A 22,677-nucleotide genomic window follows, 5' to 3' on the forward strand; every position below is an offset into this window, starting at 1 on the left:
AAGCGGTGTCAAGATCACGTCTCACGGAAAATAAATGGGTCCGTTCACAATTCAAGGTAAGTAAAATCGGCATTTCGCGTTTTACGAACACAAAATGGTATTTTTGCATAACTCCCAAGGATTCAGCCTTGTTATTTGGATTTCTTTATCATCCGCCCATTTCTTGTTCAGCGCGCAGCAAAAAGAAATTCGAGCAAGAACACGAAGGGGGATGATTGTCTTGTCACAACGACGCAGTATTGTTAATTTCGGTCGAAAATAATAGAAGACACAACCAGAATCACAGTTCACCACGAATTTAACACTTCTTTCTCATATTTCACGGAGAATTGTTTTGAAAAATTACGGTTCACTGCTTCTAATGAAATCACGATTCACAAGAAGAAAACATTTCACGGGAAAAAAATTGGGCCATTCGCGAATCACGAAAATACCCTTTATCACCCTCTAACCTGTGGTCTGTTTCCACCATCACCAACAAAAAAAAAAAAAAAATAGACAAACTGACAGTTTCCTGAATATCTTCTTTAATTAAGTTACTCAATTGATATTTCAATAACGCTATGAATCTTGCAACAAATTCGTCTTTAATTTCTAGCGATGTTACCAAGTTTTATTCTTTAACGTTCTCTACAGTAGTAAGCCTAGACACTCTTTTCATCGGCCACTGTTTAAATCACATGAGCCTATTTTAATTTCATGATTGTGGAGCGCGGACTCAATCTGGGCACACCGACTAAAGAAAAGTGGCGGGAACATGCAAATGACCAGTGTAGTATGGTATTGTGTCAACAGTAAATTAAAGCAATACTGAATCTCATCTCAAATCTCCTCGATACAGAATTCGGAAGAAGCACTGACTCGTCCCCTGTCGCCTCTTGTGTCGTGGAGGGCGCTAGTCGAGAAACATGCTGTCCGAGTGATACTATACTCCGCGGAATCGTTCAATGGAAGCTTGAAGTCAGTAGGTAACATTAGCGTTGCAGCCTGCGACTCTCTTAATCAATTTTCTATGCTGTTCCAGAAGTTAAGCTCTACCTATATTTTAACTTGTGAATCATCACTCCGAAGAAAATACGCAAAAATGTATACGAAATATGATGCCCTGTAGACTAATGATTAACTACCTTCTATTTCTTTGTTTTGTTCTGTTTTTAAACTCAAGTAACTACTTCTGAACCGTGTACTTATTACAAAACTGATTATATGCCATCAGTAAACCTCAAAAACCACGTCATGGATTGACTATATTCCTTATTCCATATGAAGAAAAAACTGAAAATTATGATGAATTGTATATTTTTTAGCTGTATAACATTTAATTTTACTAGTATTTACTCTAGTACAGGTAAAATCAATGTAGAATAACGATTGATAAGCAATGTGTATCACGTTAAACTAGCTAAAGATAGAGAAGCTGTTTCTTTTTTTGATTGCAGAGGTGGACAGAATTGAAGTATCGACGTTTCTGAATCACTTCTAATCGTCTTTCTTTTTTTGGTAAAAATTTGAGGTTTACTCGCTACCTACATGTAATAACTATATTTTTTGACTTAGTCAGTGCCACAATAGCGGAGAGCACAGTACGGTGTACCGTTGAAGTAATACACATAGAAAGAGCCGCAGTTTCTCACTTGAATGTTTCTGGACCAGTTACAACAGTTTGAAACACAGTGAAAGCAGACCTGCTTGGTGACTTTGCCATCAGCCACTGTAGGATGACCACCATTTAACCAGCCGGTTGCATAAGTGTTACACCTGTGTGTAGGTGGACATGAAGTAGGCATTCTAGTTCCCGCAGCTCCTTGGAAACGGAACCAGCCAGGACCAAGTCCATTGTCGCAAAAGCCGTGGATATTGCCGTGGGTCACCTTTCTGTCAGCAGTGGTCAAAGATTGATAGTTTTGACATTCTGAGAAATAAAGATTTTTATCTGTTAACCAAGCTAAACTTCAATTTGGCGATTAGTTCACAATGACGTCAATTTGGAATTACATCATTACAAAGCAATTTAAAGCGGTCATTCCTGCGAGTAAGTTTGAGATGACACCGAAAGTACGTTTAACAGTGGATCTCGTGTAAAAAACTATGTGGGTTTGACAACTATATATAACAAACAAACAGAACAATTCAAACAATGCTAAGAGCAAAATGTTGTGTTTCTTTATACATGCATTCTGTTCTTATTTAGTTTTTATAATTTCTTAAAGTTAATGTGTTGCTTGCTCTGTCAACAAAGGGTGAGATCATACAGCACCTTGCCTTAATTCCATTCAAAATTAAAGTAATAATGACAAAATAATAATGATAATAATAATAATAATAATAGAATGACCATAACTTTAAAAGTAAGACGACGCGTTGGTCTCTTGATAGTGCTGATGAATGACCGAAATATGCAACAAACAGACACCTTTTTGAGACAGTATGCAACTTTCTTCAACGAACAGCACTCACTAACTTTTAGTTCTCTACTGAAATACGTGTCCCTAGACCTTCTTTCGAATGCAGAAGGCTAGCATGATATTTATTTCGTTTAATCAAGAATAACTCTTTCAGCGAAAACGGTCAATGCACAGTAAAAGGTATATATCTATAAGACATTAAAAAATGTTCAAGGGGCTGGTCAGTTCCAGCTCATTTTAGCGTAATACAGTACACGCATGCGCTTCGTGTGTGCTTTAGTTAAGTAATACACCACTCTTCTATGGGTTTACTAGCGCAATAATCCACGCGGGATGTTGGGTGAACACGAGACAAGCTTGTAACTCACGAGCCGTTAGGCGAATGATTTACAAGCTTTTCGAGTGTTCTCCCAACATCCCGAGTGGCCTCTTGCGCCGGTAAACCCATAGAAAGAATGGTCTATCGCTTTTATGAAATACTATGGAAAAAGTCTGTCAATAAGAGGAAAATGTAGTTTACTTTCGCGATCAAGTTGCTTATTCTCACCAAATTCTCACCAAATTCATGAGATGACGCAACAAACCAGTCACAGCGACTGAAAGAAAGAAAGCACAGACTCGGCGCCGGACACGAAATCGGCAGAGCAAAGCGACGAAATTAAGTTTTAAGAAAGGGAAGGAAAAGGTTATCGGTGAAAGGCAAAAAGTGTATTAATTGACTCAAAAGTATTCTGACGGGGAAATGAAAGGGTTCGTAAGTGGAGTCGGTCATCACGAAAGTGAAAGGCTTTACGAAAAGTGTGCCAGTAGTTATTTCATGTGCTTGGCGAAATGATTCAACGCAGTGTTTAACGATAACTTTCCAAAGTTTTGCGAATGGAATAAGGGTTAGTTACAGAAACTCTGCTTCCGAAATTTATTCAGAATTTCTTTACTTATGCTAAAGGCTATGAAGTCCTTGTTTCTCTGTTTATATTTTGCTAAATGAAAACTACATTAAACTACATTAAACTACAAAATCATATATCGTGTTATGCATGCATGCATTGAGTTTAACTTAAAATTTCTGATCGAAATAAATCTTTTCCCTGCTTTTGTGACAACCCAAATTGATCAGTCTAGTCCCGCTGACTTCGTCCCCCTCAGACTGTGAAAAGCACTGAAAAAAGGGTTTAAGAGGATGGTAAAGGTGGGGTACCAATGACGCATCACGCTGAATTTTTCTATTAAATCACGCATCACGGAGAAAGTTTTTTACTAATCACGCGTCACGTAAAAAGAAGTAAGTACATCGCCAATTTTACTTTCTCGACCCTAAAAGTGTCATTAAAAGAAGAACTTTGCCGATTCAACCACGTAAATGCATCGGCAAATATGTGACCTCTCACGTGAAAACGTTTCCTACGGTATCTGTTCGAACGGCTGGAAGCACGGCAAGTGAACTAACCTGCGAACAGGCTCCCAGCGAGGGGGGAAAAAAAATCCGGCGGAGGCGAAACAAAAAAAAAAAAAAAAACGGCGAGCGAAGCGAGCCGTTAAGCGCGAAAAAAGAATTCTGCGATTTGCGCTCCCCCTCGTCACCATTCCGCTCTCGGCTCTTCCCGCTCTCCCCAAGTCCATTGTCATATGAGATGCTGTGGTAGGTGTAGGTCACCTTCCTGTCAGCACTGGTTAAAGATTGATAGTTTTGACATTTTGGGAAATAAAATTTTTGTCTGTTGACCGAGCTAAACTTAAATTTGCGATTAGTTCACAATGACGTCAATTTTAATTACATAATTACAAAGCAATATAAGGAGGCCATTGTAGGGAGTAAGTTGGGGAAGACATCGAAAGTACGTTTAACCGTGGATCTCGTGTAAAATAACTGTGTGGATTTGACAACTGTATATAACAAACAAACGGAACAATTCAAACAATGCAATGCAAAATGTTGTGTGCTTTTTATGCAGGCATTCTGTTCTTATTTAGTTTTTGTAATTTCTTAATGTTAATGTGTTGCTTGCTCTGTCAACAAAGATTGAGATCATACAGCACCTTGCCTTAAGGTCGGCGCACACGAGGGGACTAGTCTCTGCAACAAGTCCCCTGAAGAGTTTACACGAACAGACTGGTCGCAGGGACTTGTCCCACGTACAGTTCACACGAAGCGTAAGGCGCAGCAGAAAGTATATATCTATTAACATTTATAAAATGTCCAAGGAGTTAAACGCGCCATAGTTTATCAGCCCGAGCTCATTCAAGCGCAATAAAGCATGTGCCTGCGGTACGGGCAGTGTACTGCGTTAGTGTAGTGAATTCTGTTGCATGCGCGCTACTTCTCGAATTTGAGCACACCGAGGGCATATTTGTTTCTAACATTCCAGTGCAGCAGAAAGCGAAATGAGGTATTTGTTTTTGTCGCATTCCTGGTTACGAGTAAAGGGTATGAGATTTGAGCTACGAAGCGTGGCTGCGTAATTAGGTACCCCCCCCCCCCCCCCCCCCCAAGAAAAACACGAATACGATTTGGCTCGTCCATATACAACAAACTACTCTGAACGCCTAGGACTGTTGAGACTAGCGACAGGCCTGACACTGGTAGATACAAGCAAACCGGAAACGCTTTTTCCGACTAGGTTGAAAATTCTGGACTACCGTCTAGACGTTCCTTTCTTTCCGAGGCTTTTCCCAGTCGGGCTAGCTAAAAAGAGTCCTACCATTTCTGTTTAGACCAAAATTGCGTATTATTATTATTTTTTTTCTCCTGGCTGTTTTGTTTGTTTGTTTTTTTCTTTTGGAAATGGTAAACAACTTTATAGCGATCTCCCAACGAAAGCACCCCATTTCTGCCAAGTAAGTATTAGATCTGCGCGATTGTTCCCCTTTCAAAATTTAAGATTGAAAACCGAACAAACAAAAACACCACATGACTTAAAGAAGAATAGACCCTATAGGAAATTATTACATGGAATATGTTACTTTTTCGAGAATTCCCAGCAATATCCTCCTTTTGGTTTCTAGTCTAGTCTTTTGTCCTTTCATCGAATTAAAAGGTATTTAATCTTTGGCTAGAGAAGACCAAGAGCAACAATAACAAACTGGACAAGGCAAGTTTGTTTGGAGAAATATTGATGATAGATAAAATGCCATTCATTGTTTCTGTTTCATAGAACTCTTAAGTAAAGATCAAATGCGGTTTTTTTCCGCTTTAGCATTTTATTTCGCTAGGAGGGGAAAATCAACAACAATTGCAATAAACACTGAAAGAGGAAGTGTCAATTCTGAATTTCTAGAACATGATGTCGGTGTCTTAAAGCCAAACTTGTATTCTGTTATGTCATCTCCAAAAGGTGGGAGTTCATGGTCACCTGTGCATGTTTCCATGGATAGACAGAAAACTTGATTTTGTTTGTTTGTTTGTTTGTTTTTTTTATCTGCAAACTCTAAAAACTTTCAAAAGTCAATCTTGGTGAATTCAGGCTATTTAAATAATTTTAAAATGTATCTCCTATTTCTTCACTTAAGATATTTTGGTAAAGGAAATCAAATTTGACAAATATCATTTTGTAACATGAAATAAAACGTATTGCGCTTCACTATATCGCAGAGTCATGACATTCCAAGTATATTTACCTGATGCGGAATGGCTGCACGTTTTTCCATCTCCAGTAAAAGGATGGTTACAAGTACAACTGAAGGATCCAACAGTGTTTGTACACGAGGCTGAATTGTGGCAATCGTGTAGACCGCTGACGCACTCATCAATATCTATAAGCGTTAAAGAAAAAACTAAAGTTCTGAGGCTTGTATTAGTAATTTTTTGTTTGTTTGTTTATTTCGAATCGTTTCGTTTCGTTTTTTTTTTTTCCCTTCCTTTTCCTCAAGTGAGGTATTACCCTTACAATAAAATGGTGGAACAAATAACGTTATACAAAGTGAGGAAGGTAGTCCGAGTATTGAGCGATTTCGTGGTGGCCACATATGAATTCCTAAACAGGTTCCAATTGTTCAACTGGCGGATAACGCAATCCACCGGAAAAATCACCACACTTAATTTTACAAGAATCTGATCACTAACTTTGTTTTGACAACACTTTATTCTCTGGATTACAGTACGTTGTCCTCTGGATAGCGTTATCCACCCTATGAACACCTGCGATTTACAGCAGGATGACTTGATTTTATTGATGATTTGATGATTTTGACAATTTGAAAATCACTTGAGCATTTCACACACGCGAGAAAAGTTACTGCTTGGAAACACCAACATGATCTTGATGTAGAAAAAAAATCTTTATATAATTATTGGCTATCACTATGGTACAGTTAAACTTGTAATGGTACATTGCACATAGTGAGACTTTCTTCCGTACGTAAGGCCTAATTCTCGTGATATTCCTTTCAGAAGCCTCTTGCGAATCTTCTTCTAAACATTAAAAACTCGTGGATATTCAAATGCATTATTTCAGAAGGTCCGATCCATCCGTCTAAAAATCTCTCAACATCATGCTCTGTAACTGAAGTTGTTAAAACCCTGCGACTCTTTCTTATAGCTTTTAGCTTTGTGGCTTGTCCGGAAAATGAAGTTGACTTAGCTATTTAAATGTCAATTTGTAACGTGAGTAAGCTAACATGCTCGCGATTGACTGACCAGTGCAACTTTTGCCATCTCCAGAAAATCCAGCTTTACATGAGCAATTGTGAGATCCTGGAGTGTTACTACAGACAGCATTGACATCACAGATGTGAGAGTTGGTAGAACACTCGTCTGTTTCTATTACAAGATACATAAATGAATCATTTCAGTTCAAATGTGCTAGAAATTTATGACGCTGACGTACCACTGCAAGTTTTGCCATCTCCAGAATATCCAGCTTTACATGTGCAAGTGTGAGATCCATGAGAGTTACCACAGACAGCATTGACGTCACAGCTATGCGAGTTTGAAGCGCATTCGTCTACGTCTAAAACAACGTTAAAGGAGTAAATTTCGCGCAAAAGTTGGGAAGTCGCCGGAGAAAACGTAACAATTGAAAAAACATAACCAACCACGATTTTGAAGCAACTGGCAACAGTTTCAATCATTTTTAAACAGTTACACTTATTTACGAGTCAATACTAACGCCCTCTATGAACTGATGTTTCAATATTGGTGTCACAAAGATGCCTTATCACTGATGGACAGATTTTGGTCATTCTCATAGCATAATGGATTACCATAACAATACAATCTATTTGGACCACCAATAATTTTTCCATAATTCCTCAGTGACTTCCATTCTTTTTTTACCATCCGATTGTGATAAGCACGCTTTGAAACTAAATGAACAATTTTGAAAAAACTATGTAAAGAAGATTAAGAGCCATGCCGAATTTTTGACAATTAACGATGGCCCTGGATTCCCTCCACACAATTTTTTCAAACTTTGCAAATTGTGCCTATTGTACTTTCACGATAAAAAAAAAGTTGAGTTCACCAAGTTAATTTTGGAGTTATGAGCCCTTAAAGCTAAAATAAAGAAGATTAGGTTGTTTTCTTTGCTATCATGGTAACCTGTTTACAGTCATATAAAAGGAAGACAAAGCATCTTTAACAATGATTGAGCATTTTTAGATTTATTTACACAGGAAACTCATAACCAATGCTGCTGTGTACTAAATCATCTATAGTAGGGTGAAAGTGAAGAAATCTCGACGTTGAGCTGCTCTAAGCGTAATAAAATAATAATAGAATAAAATATCAGGTTTTTTTTTTTCATTTATTTCCAAGCGCGTTTAATTTGTTTGTTCCCTGGCTTGTTGGTTTCTTTGACTTACCATTGCAGTTTTGTCCGTTTCCAGTATATCCAACTTTACACGTACAGGAATATGATCCCACGGTATTCGCACAATCCGCATTGACGTCGCAGTTATGAGTATGAGTATTACACTCGTCCAGGTCTGCAACAATTTAACACAACATTGAGCAACCTACATGTAGTCTATTAAGCCTAAACCTGTAACATTTCCTGGTCCTAAGGCGCATATCTTTTTTTTTATATTGAAATTATTCCCTACTCTGTTCCTTAAAAGCGTTGTTAACAGTACGTTTTCTCCACGGAACTAAATCCCATACGCGTATCTCGGTCACTCAATCCATCGGTCAATCAGTTCATAAATCATGATCGATCAACGACACCTGTAAAACAAGTAAAGTTGAGGCACTTATTGCATGGTGCGTCCTTCCAAGTGTATCCATGCCTCGCTCCTAGTGTGAGCACACAGTCTTGCCCGCCCTAAATGCGCGTTTGTTTTTTTAATGGAAATTATTATTGTTCGCAACTACTAATCTTTGCCTCAAAAGTGCTGTTAACAATAAACTTTCGGAGAAAAACTTAAAAGCATACCTTAATCAATCGGTCTACCAATCAAACAGTTAATAAATGGCGATCGATTATGCGAACAATAGATTTCTCACCTGTAACGCAAGAAAAGTTGAAGCAGTTATTGCAGGGTACGTCATTCCAAGTGTATCCATGCCTCGTTCCTAGCGTGTGCACACAATCTTCGTTGTTCCAGTCGTTTGGTTGATTTGGAGCCCAGAACCTAAAGCTGCTAATTTCTTTGTTTGTCCAGACAAAAGAGCCTTCAACACTGCGGTCATTCAGCCCTATCCAGGATTTATCGCCGTCATGACGGTGCTGAATAAATACATTCTCCTCCTGGTTGTGTACAGTAACCAGATCAGAGTCCATCGCAGAACAGTTTGACTCAGCGGTCAGCCATGAAGCGCACGCGGGACTCGTGAAGTAGCAATAACCACCAAAGTAGGTCCACCCTGACTGACAAATGTCTGTAGATACAAAGAAATACACCATAAGTAAGAAAAGCCAATAAAGTGATTGCCCTGTAGTTGTGTTTTCAGAGACACCTATCTGTTTGTATTACACGGCCAGGTTTCCATTTTAACATGTTTTGCCCCCGTCACCAAAAATTGGGTTCTATTTTTCTTTTTAAGATAAATCTCTGACCTTGAAACAACATGAGACCAAAACTCATATATCGCTGATAAAGGAAAACTGAAACCAACAAGACATTTGTTTGTCCCTACCCGACAGAACAGTGTACGAGATGGACAGAGGATCATACTTTGTCGCGTACAATTCCTTTAAACAAACTCGGACACCGGTCCTGTTGATGTACTAAAAGAAAGAATAAAACAAAATCGGCAGTGTCCAAGAATGAAATTAAATTGGGTAATACTTCACAATGGTTATTAGCATATTTCTAGTATATAATTTAATAAACCAAGAAAAAATATTCCAAATCTCACAATTTGCTCAAAAACAAAGCTTTAAAGTACTTATCTGACATGTCAGATAAGTGCCTTAAGTATGAAGGATGCAACACATAGGACATTTTTCTTACCCCCCTCCCCCCCGCCCTCCAACCAACTACAGAATGCTATTCTTACACGCATAAGCTATTTACCGTAAGGTGTACGCAACCCTTAAGAGTATTTGTCTAAGCCATTTGGTCTGAAAAAGACCGGAATGCATTTTGATCATTTTGGTGTGCAATAGGGTATGTGTTGTCGTTTATTCTTGAGCTTGGTGTGCTATTTAGGTGGAGCTAATTAATTTCCCTATTTACGTCAGAATTTTCTGACGTTGCTCCCAAGAAGAGCCAGTGGGTGCTAATAACATAATCCGTAAAATTTGGTAGAATTTTTAATTATTACGTTGCATGTATGCGCACTCTAATTTTGCTATGAAACTATTTCCATAAATAGCGGAGTGTAAATATAAGGCCTTCATCCTACCTCTACCCAAGCAGTTATTCCATTGTGTACTGGTTGTTGATTTCCACCGCTAGTTGAATGGTTCGCGGAAACAAATACGTTCGAGGTGCTGTTATAATTCCTAGCAAAACGAATATCCTACAGAAACATTAAATATTCTCATTACATTTGTCCTTACATCCAATCAGAAACCTTTGGAGTTAGTTGGCAATGCAGGTTCACTGGTATATAGTTTCAAGTAAAAACTCTTAGATTTACTTTGACCAATTTAATCGACAAAATGTAGATGTTTCTCATTAAAAAGACTCTGATACTGACCTTGCAGAAAGCATTGTTGTAATCTGCAGGAGGATGCTGGGCGTTAGCAAAATAGACTGAACTATGCTCTGTGAAAAGAGGCTTGTGGAGAGAGGAAAACGCCAACCATTTCTATTAAAGAGAAACGAAAAAGTTTAAATATATGAGCAAATACAAAGAGAATGGGTGAATAACTGCATCGTTATAACTGTACTTAACTATAATATACATTTTGATGACAAAGCGTACTATAGAGTAACCCCTATCACAGATTACAACTGAGCAAGCCCAAATTTAAATATAAATATATAAGGACATATTCAAGTGGCCCAGTTCTATAAAGGTCCCGTTTGGTGGAAACTGTAACACTTACAATATGAACGTCTTCGTGCGATCCTGCGTAGTTCTGCAGCTCTCTCAAACAAACTTTGAATGAAGATTGCGTGATGTCTTCAATCCACACACTGGCAGCATCACGCTTAAGTCCGGCGTGATGATGAGCAGCAGTTACAAATACTGAGGGTATCACTGAAAACTTCCCCTGAGTGGGAAAAAAAAAAAAAAAAACGAAAAAAACAAAGAGAAATAATAAAGCAAACAAACAAACTAAAAATCAGGACATTTATTTGAGATAATATCAGTGGTTAAGCGGTTCAGCAACCTAATATCTATAAAAAGGAGAAACCAAGATTCCTAGCCTGTAATAAGACTGTCTAAAGCCTAGGATGAGTTAATGATAAGTATCATGTATTCAGTGGTCCAGTGACATCGTAGGCTAAAGTGAAGTTAGGGCAATGTCAGTTAAAACAGAAAAGACTAACCGATGGAAAATTGATAGCTTTACAAGTCGTTCCAGTCCACCATTGTGATATTCGTACTTCCCCGGCAACACCACCCAGTGGAGCCCCTTGGTACGCCATCCAATCAACTGTCACGTTAGCATGTGATTTCCGCTCATTGTAGCCCGCCGCCATTACACAAGAAGTGAATCGATCATAACTGACATTTTCGATCCACGACACAGCAGCATCATGTACATATGACTTGTCACTGGTGTCAATATGATTGACAGTGATCTGAACTTCAAGTGGTTTGTCTGGATAGAACACATAAGGCTTAAGGTGGATAACTTCACAATGTGAATATCCCAGTGACGGAATATGTGGCATGTGACGGCGACCTCGCTGGAAAGGGAATCCTTAAAAACATAATGAGAAAAATCATAAGCTAGTCAGAAGGAATGATTGAGTTTACTAGTTGTACACAAGTCAATGGCATCCTCATCATTATCGTTTTGATCATCGATGTCGTCAAAAGATTCATTTTAAAGCAAATCAAAATATTACATTCTGACCTTCACAACTACCAGGGTGTTGAACGGAAAAGTTCAATTGCAGAAGACACATTTCCTGTCGAAACAAACACTCATTGTCGTATGTTGTGCCATTTGATGAGCAGACTGGCTCTTGGTAGGATGGACAACTGTCCTCAGCAACGCAGCGAGCATCATTTGGTCCAAACGCTTTACATAGACAGTGATAATGACATGTCACGTCGATACAGGGATCCAAGTCTGGCAAAGAAAAAAAATTGTAAAATAAATAACTAAATCAGTAAACAATTAAAAAATAAATACACACATACATGTAAAGTAAAAATAAAATATGTTTAAGTAAGTAATGTTTTAAGACAAATACGAATGGAACTCTCAAGCTGATGTTTCTACGTTGTTTCAAGTTATATGTGCAAATAAATTACACTTAGTATAGGCAATCATAGGGTTTTGAGTTCAATTTGGAATTAATTTGCACGAGTGAGCTTTTTGAAAAACTCACAAGTGCAAATTAATTCCAAATTGAACGAGAAAAACAGTATGATTACTTATTAATAATATAAACATGAAAAAATTCGCGGGGAGGAACTGCCGGAAGATCTTTCTTGAAGCCATTTTTTTCTTATTGAAGAAAACTTTTTTAAAAATTTCTGGACAAAATCTTCGTCATCATTTTACGTGATATCATTGGCTTAGAAAATTCGCTATTGTCTTTCGGCCAATCATAATCCAGAATTACGATGTGTAATTTTCACTGTTGTTAAACTTTTTGCACTGGTTTTGCACTTTCTGCACTGGTGTTACACTTGAACTGCGCTGCTCTCAGCCAATTAGAATCGAGTAATTTTTTCATGCATATTATTAAAAGATAAACGGTGTTGAATGGTTCTTTTCACGATTATTTACTATTTACGCCTCGAAACCTTTAATTCCGGGTGTAATCAATGCTCTTTTTTTAACCTTCTATTACGAAGTTTGAGTGCAATTTTTCTTTGCTTGTTAAAGACATTTCGAATTCATTCTCAAGCCTTAAGTCATTCTTAACCATAAGCAGGTGGAAAGTTTCTGACTGCCTACCTCCAGTGACCACGTAGTCGACAGTGATAACATCTTTGTTGTTGGGGTCACTGTTGTAATTCTTCACACACACCTGTGCTTCAGTTGTAGATGTATGCTGAATAATAAAGGAAAATTATATCGAGCGTTTCTACCCTTCGCTAGTCCACTCAGATACAGAGATTCACGAAAAATACAAAAGGAGGTTCGAAAAAATTTTTTATATGATTTGTGCTTTGATTGGTTAATACTAGGGCTAGTAATGACTACGGGCCGATTTCGTGACTCCAAAAACCAAACAAAAAAATAAATAAATAAATAACTTACAAAAAATAAATAAATAAGAAACAGACGCTTAATTACAAACCATAGAAAATAGACGGCGTTAAGTCCTCTCCTGGGCAATGAGTGTGCCCAATTATCTTGCAACGTATTGCTTACCTCAACCGAGGCAGTAACGGCATTACAACGTGACCCAGACAGATTAGAATTGTTATTGTTGACGCTGCGCTTTGGCGTCACCAACACAACTGGAGGAGCATAAAATGGCTCTGTGAAGTTTATTGTCTGCAGTTTTAAAGGAAATAGTACTATAAGTATTGTTCAGTTCTACAAGCAAGGGAGTCTTAAATTTTCTAGGAGGAAAAATACAAATTGTACATATCTGATAAGTGATTGGCTTTCTACCGCTGTCGATTTTAAGTCAATCTTTCAGAGAAACCTCTCTATAAACCACTTGATCAACTAAAGAGGAGAACGCTGCAAGGAAGACTGGGCTTTAGAAACTATTTAGCTCTCCACATCATCAGCACAACGTTGACTTGACAAAGGAAAACAGGAAATTAATTGTCGCAACTGACCACTTTTCATGGAAGCAAACTATTGTTTTGTTGCTGCTTTTTCCATCCCATAACAGAATATCGGTAACATAATGTAGAAATAAGGCTGAGTTAATCCTTACTTGACAGAAAGCGTAGTTATCTTGATGAGATGGTGAGTTTGTATTGGTAAACACGAGGCTGTCGGTTATAGTAAAATTGTCAACTCTCAGATTCGTGAACGCCATCCAATTCTGCAGCAGAATTTGGAAACACGTAATGAGAAAAAAAATCAATAATTGCTAAATAACAAAATAAATCAGAAGAAATTTTGTTAAAGTTCAAAAGGGTTAGGCCAATAGGGCCAACAAAGAATTTATGAGCACGGCAATTTCAGTATAAGTGCATATATATGTACATTTTGTTGGGGGCGGAAGGGGGGTATTTTGTTTCCTTGGTTTTTTTTTCTTTAGTTTTCAATGACGTAAACGTCTAGTATTTTTGATGAAAAAAATATTAAAAACAAACAAACAAACAAACAGACACACAGACACACAACAAAATAAGCAACATATTAAAAAGCATGAAAATTGAAAATAAGTGGGCATTTTTTTTGTTTAATGTATAGTAAATAATTGGATTAACCTCTGCTGTACTTGGCAACATCCAAACGGACGTGAATACATGTATTTGAAGACAACTACTTATCGTTTCTCTTTTCTCCTAGATTGTAATTTGGGAGAGAAAAGGCGATCTTGTTGATTAAGAGGTAGTACAAATTATCCAGTAAAAGAGAATTAATATCTAGCTCACTCACTATTTTGATGTTTTTATGAAGTCCGTCGAAAACCTTGGCTTCTCGGAGGCAAATTTTAAAATTGTCTACCTTCAACTCCTCCACCCACACAGCCATGGCATCCTGGGGTCTCTTGGGAATTCGGTGACTAGCAGTTACAAATATGCTTGGAGGAGTAGAGAAATGCTGGAATAAATAAAAAGATAGATAAAAATAAACGAAAAAAAGAAAAGGAGGAAGAGGACTTGATTAGATGAAAACATTTACAGTAGTTAACTGACCAAATATTACAAATAATTAGACATAATTTAATCGAGGGGCGATTGTATAAAAAGTAAGAGCAAAACACACTCACCAAGCACGATGTAAAAAAGAATAATAAGGCAAGGACAAAAATCGAGGAAGGGCGGAAAAAGTGAAGCCAGGAAGTGAAGGATCAATAGAAAAAGGCAGCGAGGCAACGACGCAACGAGGCAACAAGGCAACGAGCCAGCGAGGCAGCGAGGCAGCGAAGCAACGACGCAGCGAGGCAGCGAGAAAGCGAGGAAGTAAGCCAGCGAGACACCGGGATAACGAGGCAACGAGGCAACGAATCAACGAGGCAACGAGGCAACGAGGCAACGAGGCAACGAGGCAACGAGGCAACGAGGCAACGAGGCAACGAGGCAACGAGGCAACGAGGCAACGAGGCAACGAGGCAACGAGGCAACGAGGCAACGAGGCAACGAGGCAACGAGGCAACGAGGCAACGAGGCAACGAGGCAACGAGGCAACGAGGCAACGAGGCAACGAGGCAACGAGGCAACGAGGCAACGAGGCAACGAGGCAACGAGGCAACGAGGCAACGAGGCAACGAGGCAACGAGGCAACGAGGCAACGAGGCAACGAGGCAACGAGGCAACGAGGCAACGAGGCAACGAGGCAACGAGGCAACGAGGCAACGAGGCAACGAGGCAACGAGGCAACGAGAAAACAAGGGAACGAGGGAGCGAGGGAGCGAGGGAGCGAAGGACTGGAAGAACGAGGGAACGAGGGAACTAGGAAACGAAGAACTGAGGGAGCGAGGGAGCGAGGGAGCGAAGTAGCGAGGAAACGAGGGAGCGAGGGAACAAGGGATCGAGGAAACGAGGGATCGAGGCAGCGAGGCAGCGAGGAAGCGAGGGAGCGAGGGAGCGAGGGAGCAAAGGAACTAGGGAGCGAGGGAGCGAGGTAGTGATGGAGCGAGTGAAGATCGATGGGGGACGAGGGAGAGAATAGGTGAGGAAACGAAGAAGTTACGAAAATGTAAAATACTTTTTTAAACTTTCTAATCGCTGAATATGCTTAAGTAAACTTTTCTTTTGTTCAGAAATAATAATCAGCTGAAAACAAATGAAACATAGAATTTCTACCTGCTGAAAATCGATCCTCTTGCATTCCGTCCCCGTTGTCCAAGAATTTAAAGATGTAGTACCAATCTGAGATCCACGCAGCGAAGCCTGGAAGGATAACCAGTTTACCTCCACCGTCCTGTTGGAACCATTTCCGAATTCAAGCACACAAACAGTAAATTCACTTGCTGTAACAGCTTCAACCCAGACTGCAGCGCCATTCCGAGGCTTTTGGCTTTTTACGGTATGGCCAACTGAGGCAAGAACCGTTACTTGCTGTCCGCCGTAGAAGGGACTTGGGAAGTAGATCACCTTGCAAGCAAACAATCCCGGTGTAATGGTAGTTATGTTGTCTTTTCCAGCTTTGAAACCAAGTGCTGTGAAGGAATAGAGAACGATTTGTTTTTGTCTTTGATAAATCATAGTGGATGCCCTTAATCGGTGCGCCCCTCCCTCCGTTCCCTTCCACTTTAAATTTCTTCGCGAAGGCATCAAAGAATCTTCAACTGGTGATTAATATAAGGTACACGATCGCGGAACTTTAAGAGAAAAACTATCATACCTTCGGTGGCTGGAGCAAGTGCACAAATGAATAAGAAAACTGGAACGAAGTAGATCGAGCGTTGGCGCACAGACGACATGTTACTTCGACTGAACGGGAACTGTACTCTGATGAGTATTGAAATGACTACGCACAAGAGCTATCTGTGCATACGTGCTGACTGTCATCTACGTGATAGGACAAGTCGAATTATAAGATTATCACGATGACAATGATGGCAAATAGCCCGTTTTTCTGTTCTGTTATGGAGATGGCTGCTATTTGGTAGGGAGGTTAGGAGGGGGTCGGGAGGGGGGGGGGGGTCGGAGGTGCTTGGTCCGTAGACTGATGGCCATAATTATTGCACGTTGTACAATCAAAATATAAGATTTGCCTGGGTATTGACCTGATTTCTCCGTCGCAAGTGGGAATTCATGGAGGTCTTTGACAAAACAGCAAAAGAGAAATGTCGCATGTGCAAATTCTGTTCAACTTTAGATCTGTCTTGTCCTGCCAAAAGTTATTTTTCAGACCACACCCTATATCCCTTTTACCCATTCGCGTCTACCCCCTTATTACCAAAGATTAAAATCAATATTCATGAAAAAAAAGTATCCACTTTTAAACATTTCGAATTATAATATGATAAATCAATCTCTCGTCTTCGAGTTTCTAACTGTCGAAACTAAATGAACTTTTTAGCTTGCATGCATATTTCGTGTTTGCTTGGCATGCTAGTGCCTGTGGCCTAATACACACTGAATAGGTCAGCAAATCGTTTGAGAAAATGTCATGTTATGTTACGTTTGGGCACTCGTCACCGCAGGTGTCCCGTTTTTAAAATTCAGTTAAGGTCATCACATCTTGAAATATAGTTAGACTGTCTCCAGGGTTTTTGTTTGGTTTTGCCTTAGTTTTGCAAAATATTTTATTTGATCTATCTTAACGTCACTATTTTGTAATTCATGTTCTCTTTCAGTCTAGTTTCATTCAAAGCTAATGGTAACATGTTTTGTCTGTTTTATGTTAACATGTTTTTTTTTTTTATGTGGAAAATGGCTTATAAGTAGTAAAAAATAAAGCAAAAAAGACCATTCAAACAAGAATGCTGTATTATCTCACATAACATAACAGTTAAATCAATTATTTTAATTTGTTGGACTTGGTTGTAACTCCAGTGCTCCAACATCGATAGCGATAGAAATAAGCTCCGGTGTCGATTTGTCTAATGGATATTGAGTTAGTGTACGGAATGCTAAAATAATAGCGCCGTGGTTAAGCACATCAGGCAAGCTGTAGAGACAGCCAGTTTGATTTAATTGTTCTTGCAACAATCGACGACGACCTTATGAGTTTTTCTTTATATTTATGCCTTGAAAGATGTGGAAAAAGTTGTGAAAAACTGCGATAGAAGTTATATTTCACAAGCAAATTACTTTCGTCTGTTCTAACTCCCATGCACCACTCGATTCTATTGTTTATAAACCAATCAGATACTAGTAGATAACTAGTATTGTGTCCTAAATAAATCCCTAGGCCGAATGATGACATCGATGCTCTAAATTTTGACAGCTTGGTTTTAAACCCGGTGATATATTTCGTGTGATTTCGACAATTAAAGCGCCTACATGTGATTTCTAAACTACATGCGATTCAGGAAGAAAGCGGAAGTCACGCGATGCCTTGCACATGCTCCGAATCGTGAGGCTACCTTTTAAGATTTCCTCTTTCTGTTCACGTTCATTATTGCTTGACAGCTCGTCAATAAATAAGTTAACATCGCAAGCATAGCAGTTGTTATTGGGGATATCGCCTGCTTGTCGGTTTCATGGATTTGTAACTTTATCGAAGAAACCACGACTTCTTTCAAAGCTTTTAACCTTTACCCACATCCGTATGACAGCTTTTCTGCAGATTTCACAATCGCGTAGGTTAATACAAATATTGGTTAATCTCGGCTTTCTGAGAAAAAGGCAAAAGATTTTATTCCTTCTAAAACTAACATCAATTTACTATTGCCCCTTAGCAATAAAAAAAGACGAAAAAAAGAACGAGTACAAGCGCATGTTAGGAAAAGGACCACCCGTTCACTGTTCTACAATTTATGAACTTTAATGCCTTTTTTAGAGATTGCCGATTGATTTGTAGAGATTGCCTACTATTTGCTATAAAGTCCGTTGATCTATAATAATTTTTTGAATTAAAACCGTATTCTGGATCCTGAAGAAGTCCAGTTTATGCCGTTTATGAATGAAGAAAATTATCAATGAGACATCTATAGAAGAATGAGAATTAACACTGACAACGAATTTGCGATACTCTAGCTATTAAAGTATTTAAAAGCGGATCACAGCGCAGGAAAACCGCCCTTATTTAAGACGGATTAAGCCTTTTAGTGAGTTTAGAAAAGTCAGTTCTTCTCCGGGGGTGGGGGGGGGGGGGGGAGAGGGGTACTTCCTTATATGGGCTATATAGGTATGTGCGGCCCCAAAGGGTAGGGTTTTTCAGCCGTTTTGGTCATAACTAGGGTATCGATTTTGGTCATTTTGGTTATAAATAGGGTATGGTTTTTGCACTCTGGTCTTGAATTGGGTATGTTTCTTAGAAGCAGCTACTTTTTCATCATTATCAATAAGACCGTCAACAAAAGCCCTTCATAACTTATGTTTAGGACAACTGCGTCAGCCGCAGCCTTCATAAATAGGCTATCGAGTTTTTGGTCAGGTCATATATAGGGTAGCAAAAAACTGAGATTTTGGTCATAAATCGGGTAAGGGTTTTGGGAAGTGGGCCGCACACCCCCACCCAACTTTTCTAGAAGTACCCCCCGGGGTTCTGCTCAATGATGGCATAAATTTTAATTTAAATTCTGAGAATTTGGTGCTGTGTCAAAACAATATCACTAAGTTGATGATCTTCTCTATTTCCATCACATTCCTGCTGGTTAATGTGTTGGAACTGTAAAGAGAAATATAAGTTTGATCACTTCTGGTAAAAGTGCTAGACAACGGTCCGTGACATGCGAAATGTCTCCATACTGTTCGATGTTAGTTTTACACTATATGTATGGAATTAGAAAATTAAAGTAGATACGTACTCGCTATGCAACATGTCCTAAGTAAGCAAGGAAAATGCGCTCTGAGGATAGGGAAGCTTTTTTATTTCAGGTGTTTAGAGTGGCCTCCACGTCATATAACGTGTCTGGAATGTGTCAACAAATCATTTAGAGAGAGCAGCCTCTGAGAAGGATCTATAGGATTGTATTGTTCGTTGTGTATTTCTTTATCCTGGTTTGCCGACTTTTCTATTTTATCTTTCCTAATTTGAATCTCATTCCATCTTCTATATGGACGAAGACTTTGCATGTTTGGCACAATAAAAAAAAACAAAAAACTCCTGTTTACATAGCGATAGACTGTTTTGTGTTTGCTAGGTTCAAGCGGGTTTAAACTAGAAAGACCTTTTAAATTAAATTACTACGTTAAAACAAACAGCTAACAAAACTAAAAGAAAGAAGTGGGGTCTTGTTCGTGAAATCATCTGCGCTATTAATTGGGGTTTACAAATATGCTGCTCCATCGTTCCTCTTTTGCTTCGCATTCGTGAATTCGCGTCACACGCTAGGAAAATAAAAGGAGTGACTGCAGTTTATTGATACTGCTTAAAGGAATGTTAAATATTTACTTCCCTTTCCTTGGTTTAGGAGATTTTAAAGTTAAAGAGCTGAAATGACATCGTATCAAAAGCACAGCCGCGTCTCTTTGTTTGTTAAATCACTTTTAAAATCGACGTTGGACATTTTTCTGTTTCAGTGTTACGTTAGAGGCATGACCGCTCATATCCCGGACACGCATCCCTATGACGGCCTGTCACAGGGAAGTGTGTCTCAGTATTTTTCCACGCGTCTGATCACAGACCCGTGAGAAAATACTGAGAAATGCGTGTTAATCTTTCCAGGAAAAAAAAAGACAAAAGGTTTTCATGTTACAAAAATATAAGCCACTTACTGATTCCACTTAGCAGTATTAAAAAAAAAAAAAAAAAAAAAAAAATGAATACAACTATGTCGAGAAAGCATGCTCGTTGAAACAAGACTGGTATTTTAATGATCTTTAATGACAGTCAGGTCTCAAGAAGGTTATGATAACACAGCTGGATAGACTATATTTATAAATAGCTTAGTGTGAAAACTGGATCACGTTGTAAACAAATATTTTTGACTTTGGAACAATTATGTTATGTCCTTCCTTCCAAAAGTGAGTTAACAGAAGAATAGAATTAAGGTGATTTCTTAGTATCAGACTGGGCTTTCTTCATCAGTTACATGCGTGACTAGCGCGAGCAACCATTGAGAAGATGGCGGCTTTTTTTGACTTCACGGCTTAGCCCGTCTGAGCAATAAATCGTCATTCTTTGTTAAACGAATACAGTCACGTGTAATGTCTCGCTTATTGTGGGTCATCCCATTTCTGTACAAAGAATATGGACCTATTACTATTCTCCTGCAGCAAGAAAAAATGTGTATTTTTCTTCCTAGCAACAAACGCGGACTTAGCAAGAACTTGTGATAAAGTAACAAGTGGCCTAAAGAACACTGCATGCTAGAATTGAAACAGAACTTTGCTTATCATACATTACTTTGAAGCAACATTTTGCTTTTTGCAGGCTTATTTTCTCGGTTCTTAAAAGATTTAAATGAACAGCTCAAATAGAAGACCTCTCTGGAAGCTTACATTGTAAGGAATTTTAAAGTGATTTATTCGTAGGCATTGTGACCTCTTTCGTCCAGCCTAAATTTTCAAATCACGTTACAATGGTTAATTCGTAATCTGGCAAAGTTAAGTCTAACGGAAATTTTTGCTTGTAACTAGCACGAGCTTGTGAAATTTCGTCCTGTAATTCGTAACTTGCTTTACCTTTTTTTAATAACTTACTTTAAGCGAGGAGCCTCATATAGTAGAGCATCTTGGTTTCCTATCCCTGCCCGATGACACACGATTTCGACCTAAATAAATGAAGTTTCGGTTAGTCTAAATAGCGATCATCGTTAGCACGCACCAATCAGTTAACCCTCTTTAACTTCTGTGACATATTTCATGGCAATTTGTAACTGAAGCGGGATCATTAAGATATTAGAGAAAATATATCATCTCACCGCAGTCCGGTCCTGGCGTTGAAAAATCGATTCTAATGAGATTGTAGGTGACCATGTACTGAACCACAAATCTGTAGCAAATTACATTTTATTAGATTCTTTTATTTGGGACAGTCAGACTACGGAAGCTGAGGCCTTATGCAATTGAATCAGGTCATCCGAAACATTACCTGAAACCAGCAACAAAAATTCCACTGAACTACATTCGAAACAGCAAGTCAAACAGCAAGTCAAACAGCAATTCGATCTAGGCGGATTGAGGCCAGAGCGCGAAACGTGATACACGAGCGCGAAGCGCGAATTAAAAAAAAAGAAAAAGAAAACATGTATACTTAATTGGCCACTTCCCATTGGGGCTTTTCAGGACCAATATAGACAAACAATGATAAATATATATTCAAATAAACACTCGCTTAAAAATCCAAACTGGCGAGAGACAGACCAGTTGGCTATTTACAAGCGCTGCCGAGAAGTTGAACTCGGGGCTACCGAGAACAACATCAGCTAGCGGTCAGACCGGGATACAATCCCAAGACTTACGGATTTCAAATCTGGCGCCCTAACCACTCGGCCACACTGTCTCCACACGCTCCGCGCTTGTGTTTCGCGCCTTACCGTGTCCCGACTACTATACTTCAACTGTTCAGGAGGCGACAGGTCAGATCGGGCCGACGCCGTAGAAATTCGTCACGCCAGAAGAAAGGATTAGGTCCCTTTCCCATCGTCATAACTATTCTAGCCCGCGTAGCAAGCGTTTCCTTGGGGTTGGGGAACAAAGAAAGACCTATGAACGGGATTTTCGGTGTTTTACCCTCGCGAAAAATGGGGCGAGAGCCAAAAAACGATTTTTTTACGCGGTAATTCTTTGCTTCCGAACCCCACGAGAACACTTGCTACCCAGGCTATAACTATATATTCTCCAAACTAAAGTGGATTACAATATGAAGCGGCAAACAGCGAACAAATTGTTAAAACACTACCGTGACCGACTGCAATGTGTTTGAATTTCTAAAGCAACGAAAAACACTCTCCTCAGTTTCTCTCGCATCATGACACCAAGAGATCAAGATAGCGGCCCATCGAACTCAACGATAGACATCTACCATCTCACAAAAAAAATAGAGGAATGTGAGTAGTCTAGCCT

At 39.0% G+C, this 22,677-nt stretch overlaps 1 protein-coding gene and 1 long non-coding RNA gene across 4 annotated transcripts; both read right to left on the minus strand.

Moving 5' to 3' along the window:
• Nucleotides 1–504: 504 nt before the first annotated feature.
• LOC149104640 (uncharacterized) lies at nt 505–16,500 on the minus strand. Of its 3 annotated transcripts, XM_089270807.1 has the most exons (18): nt 16,400–16,490; nt 15,859–16,214; nt 14,489–14,653; nt 13,815–13,925; nt 13,295–13,420; nt 12,875–12,971; nt 11,819–12,037; nt 11,286–11,662; nt 10,838–11,005; nt 10,486–10,596; nt 10,189–10,305; nt 9,478–9,568; nt 8,845–9,219; nt 8,205–8,327; nt 7,229–7,351; nt 7,039–7,161; nt 6,021–6,155; nt 505–1,912 (listed from the first exon to the last, which is right to left on the minus strand). In XM_089270807.1, exons 1-18 carry the CDS (start codon nt 16,476–16,478, stop codon nt 1,554–1,556), a joined length of 3,255 nt encoding a protein of 1,084 aa, XP_089126933.1. In that variant the 5' UTR covers nt 16,479–16,490; the 3' UTR covers nt 505–1,553. The 3 variants fall into 3 exon arrangements, with proteins under 3 accessions (XP_089126933.1, XP_089126932.1, XP_089126931.1); XM_089270806.1 differs by lacking the exon at nt 7,039–7,161 and having other exon boundaries at nt 16,400–16,500; XM_089270805.1 differs by lacking the exon at nt 7,229–7,351.
• A 2,668-nt stretch (nt 16,501–19,168) lies between these two features.
• Nucleotides 19,169–22,033, minus strand: LOC149104641 (uncharacterized). Its single transcript, XR_016201277.1, has 3 exons — nt 21,534–22,033; nt 21,313–21,383; nt 19,169–19,998 (listed from the first exon to the last, which is right to left on the minus strand). It is a non-coding gene; the product is annotated as an uncharacterized LOC149104641 (long non-coding RNA).
• Between the last annotated feature and the right edge of the window lie 644 nt (nt 22,034–22,677).

The sequence above is a fragment of the Orbicella faveolata genome, unplaced genomic scaffold (assembly GCF_042242905.1).
Source record: "Orbicella faveolata isolate gen_17 unplaced genomic scaffold, um_ofav_v1 contig_34, whole genome shotgun sequence".
In the NCBI taxonomy this organism is placed as follows: Eukaryota; Metazoa; Cnidaria; class Anthozoa; order Scleractinia; family Merulinidae; genus Orbicella; species Orbicella faveolata.

Excerpts from the sequence above, each read along its gene's own strand:
- LOC149104640 (XM_089270807.1), bottom strand. The coding sequence starts at position 16,478 with ATGTCGTCTGTGCGCCAACGCTCGATCTACTTCGTTCCAGTTTTCTTA. Across the intron at positions 16,215-16,399 it reads ACTTGCTCCAGCCACCGAAG|CACTTGGTTTCAAAGCTGGA; the intron begins GTATGATAGTTT and ends ATTCCTTCACAG. Across the intron at positions 12,972-13,294 it reads CCGTTACTGCCTCGGTTGAG|CATACATCTACAACTGAAGC; the intron begins GTAAGCAATACG and ends TTTATTATTCAG.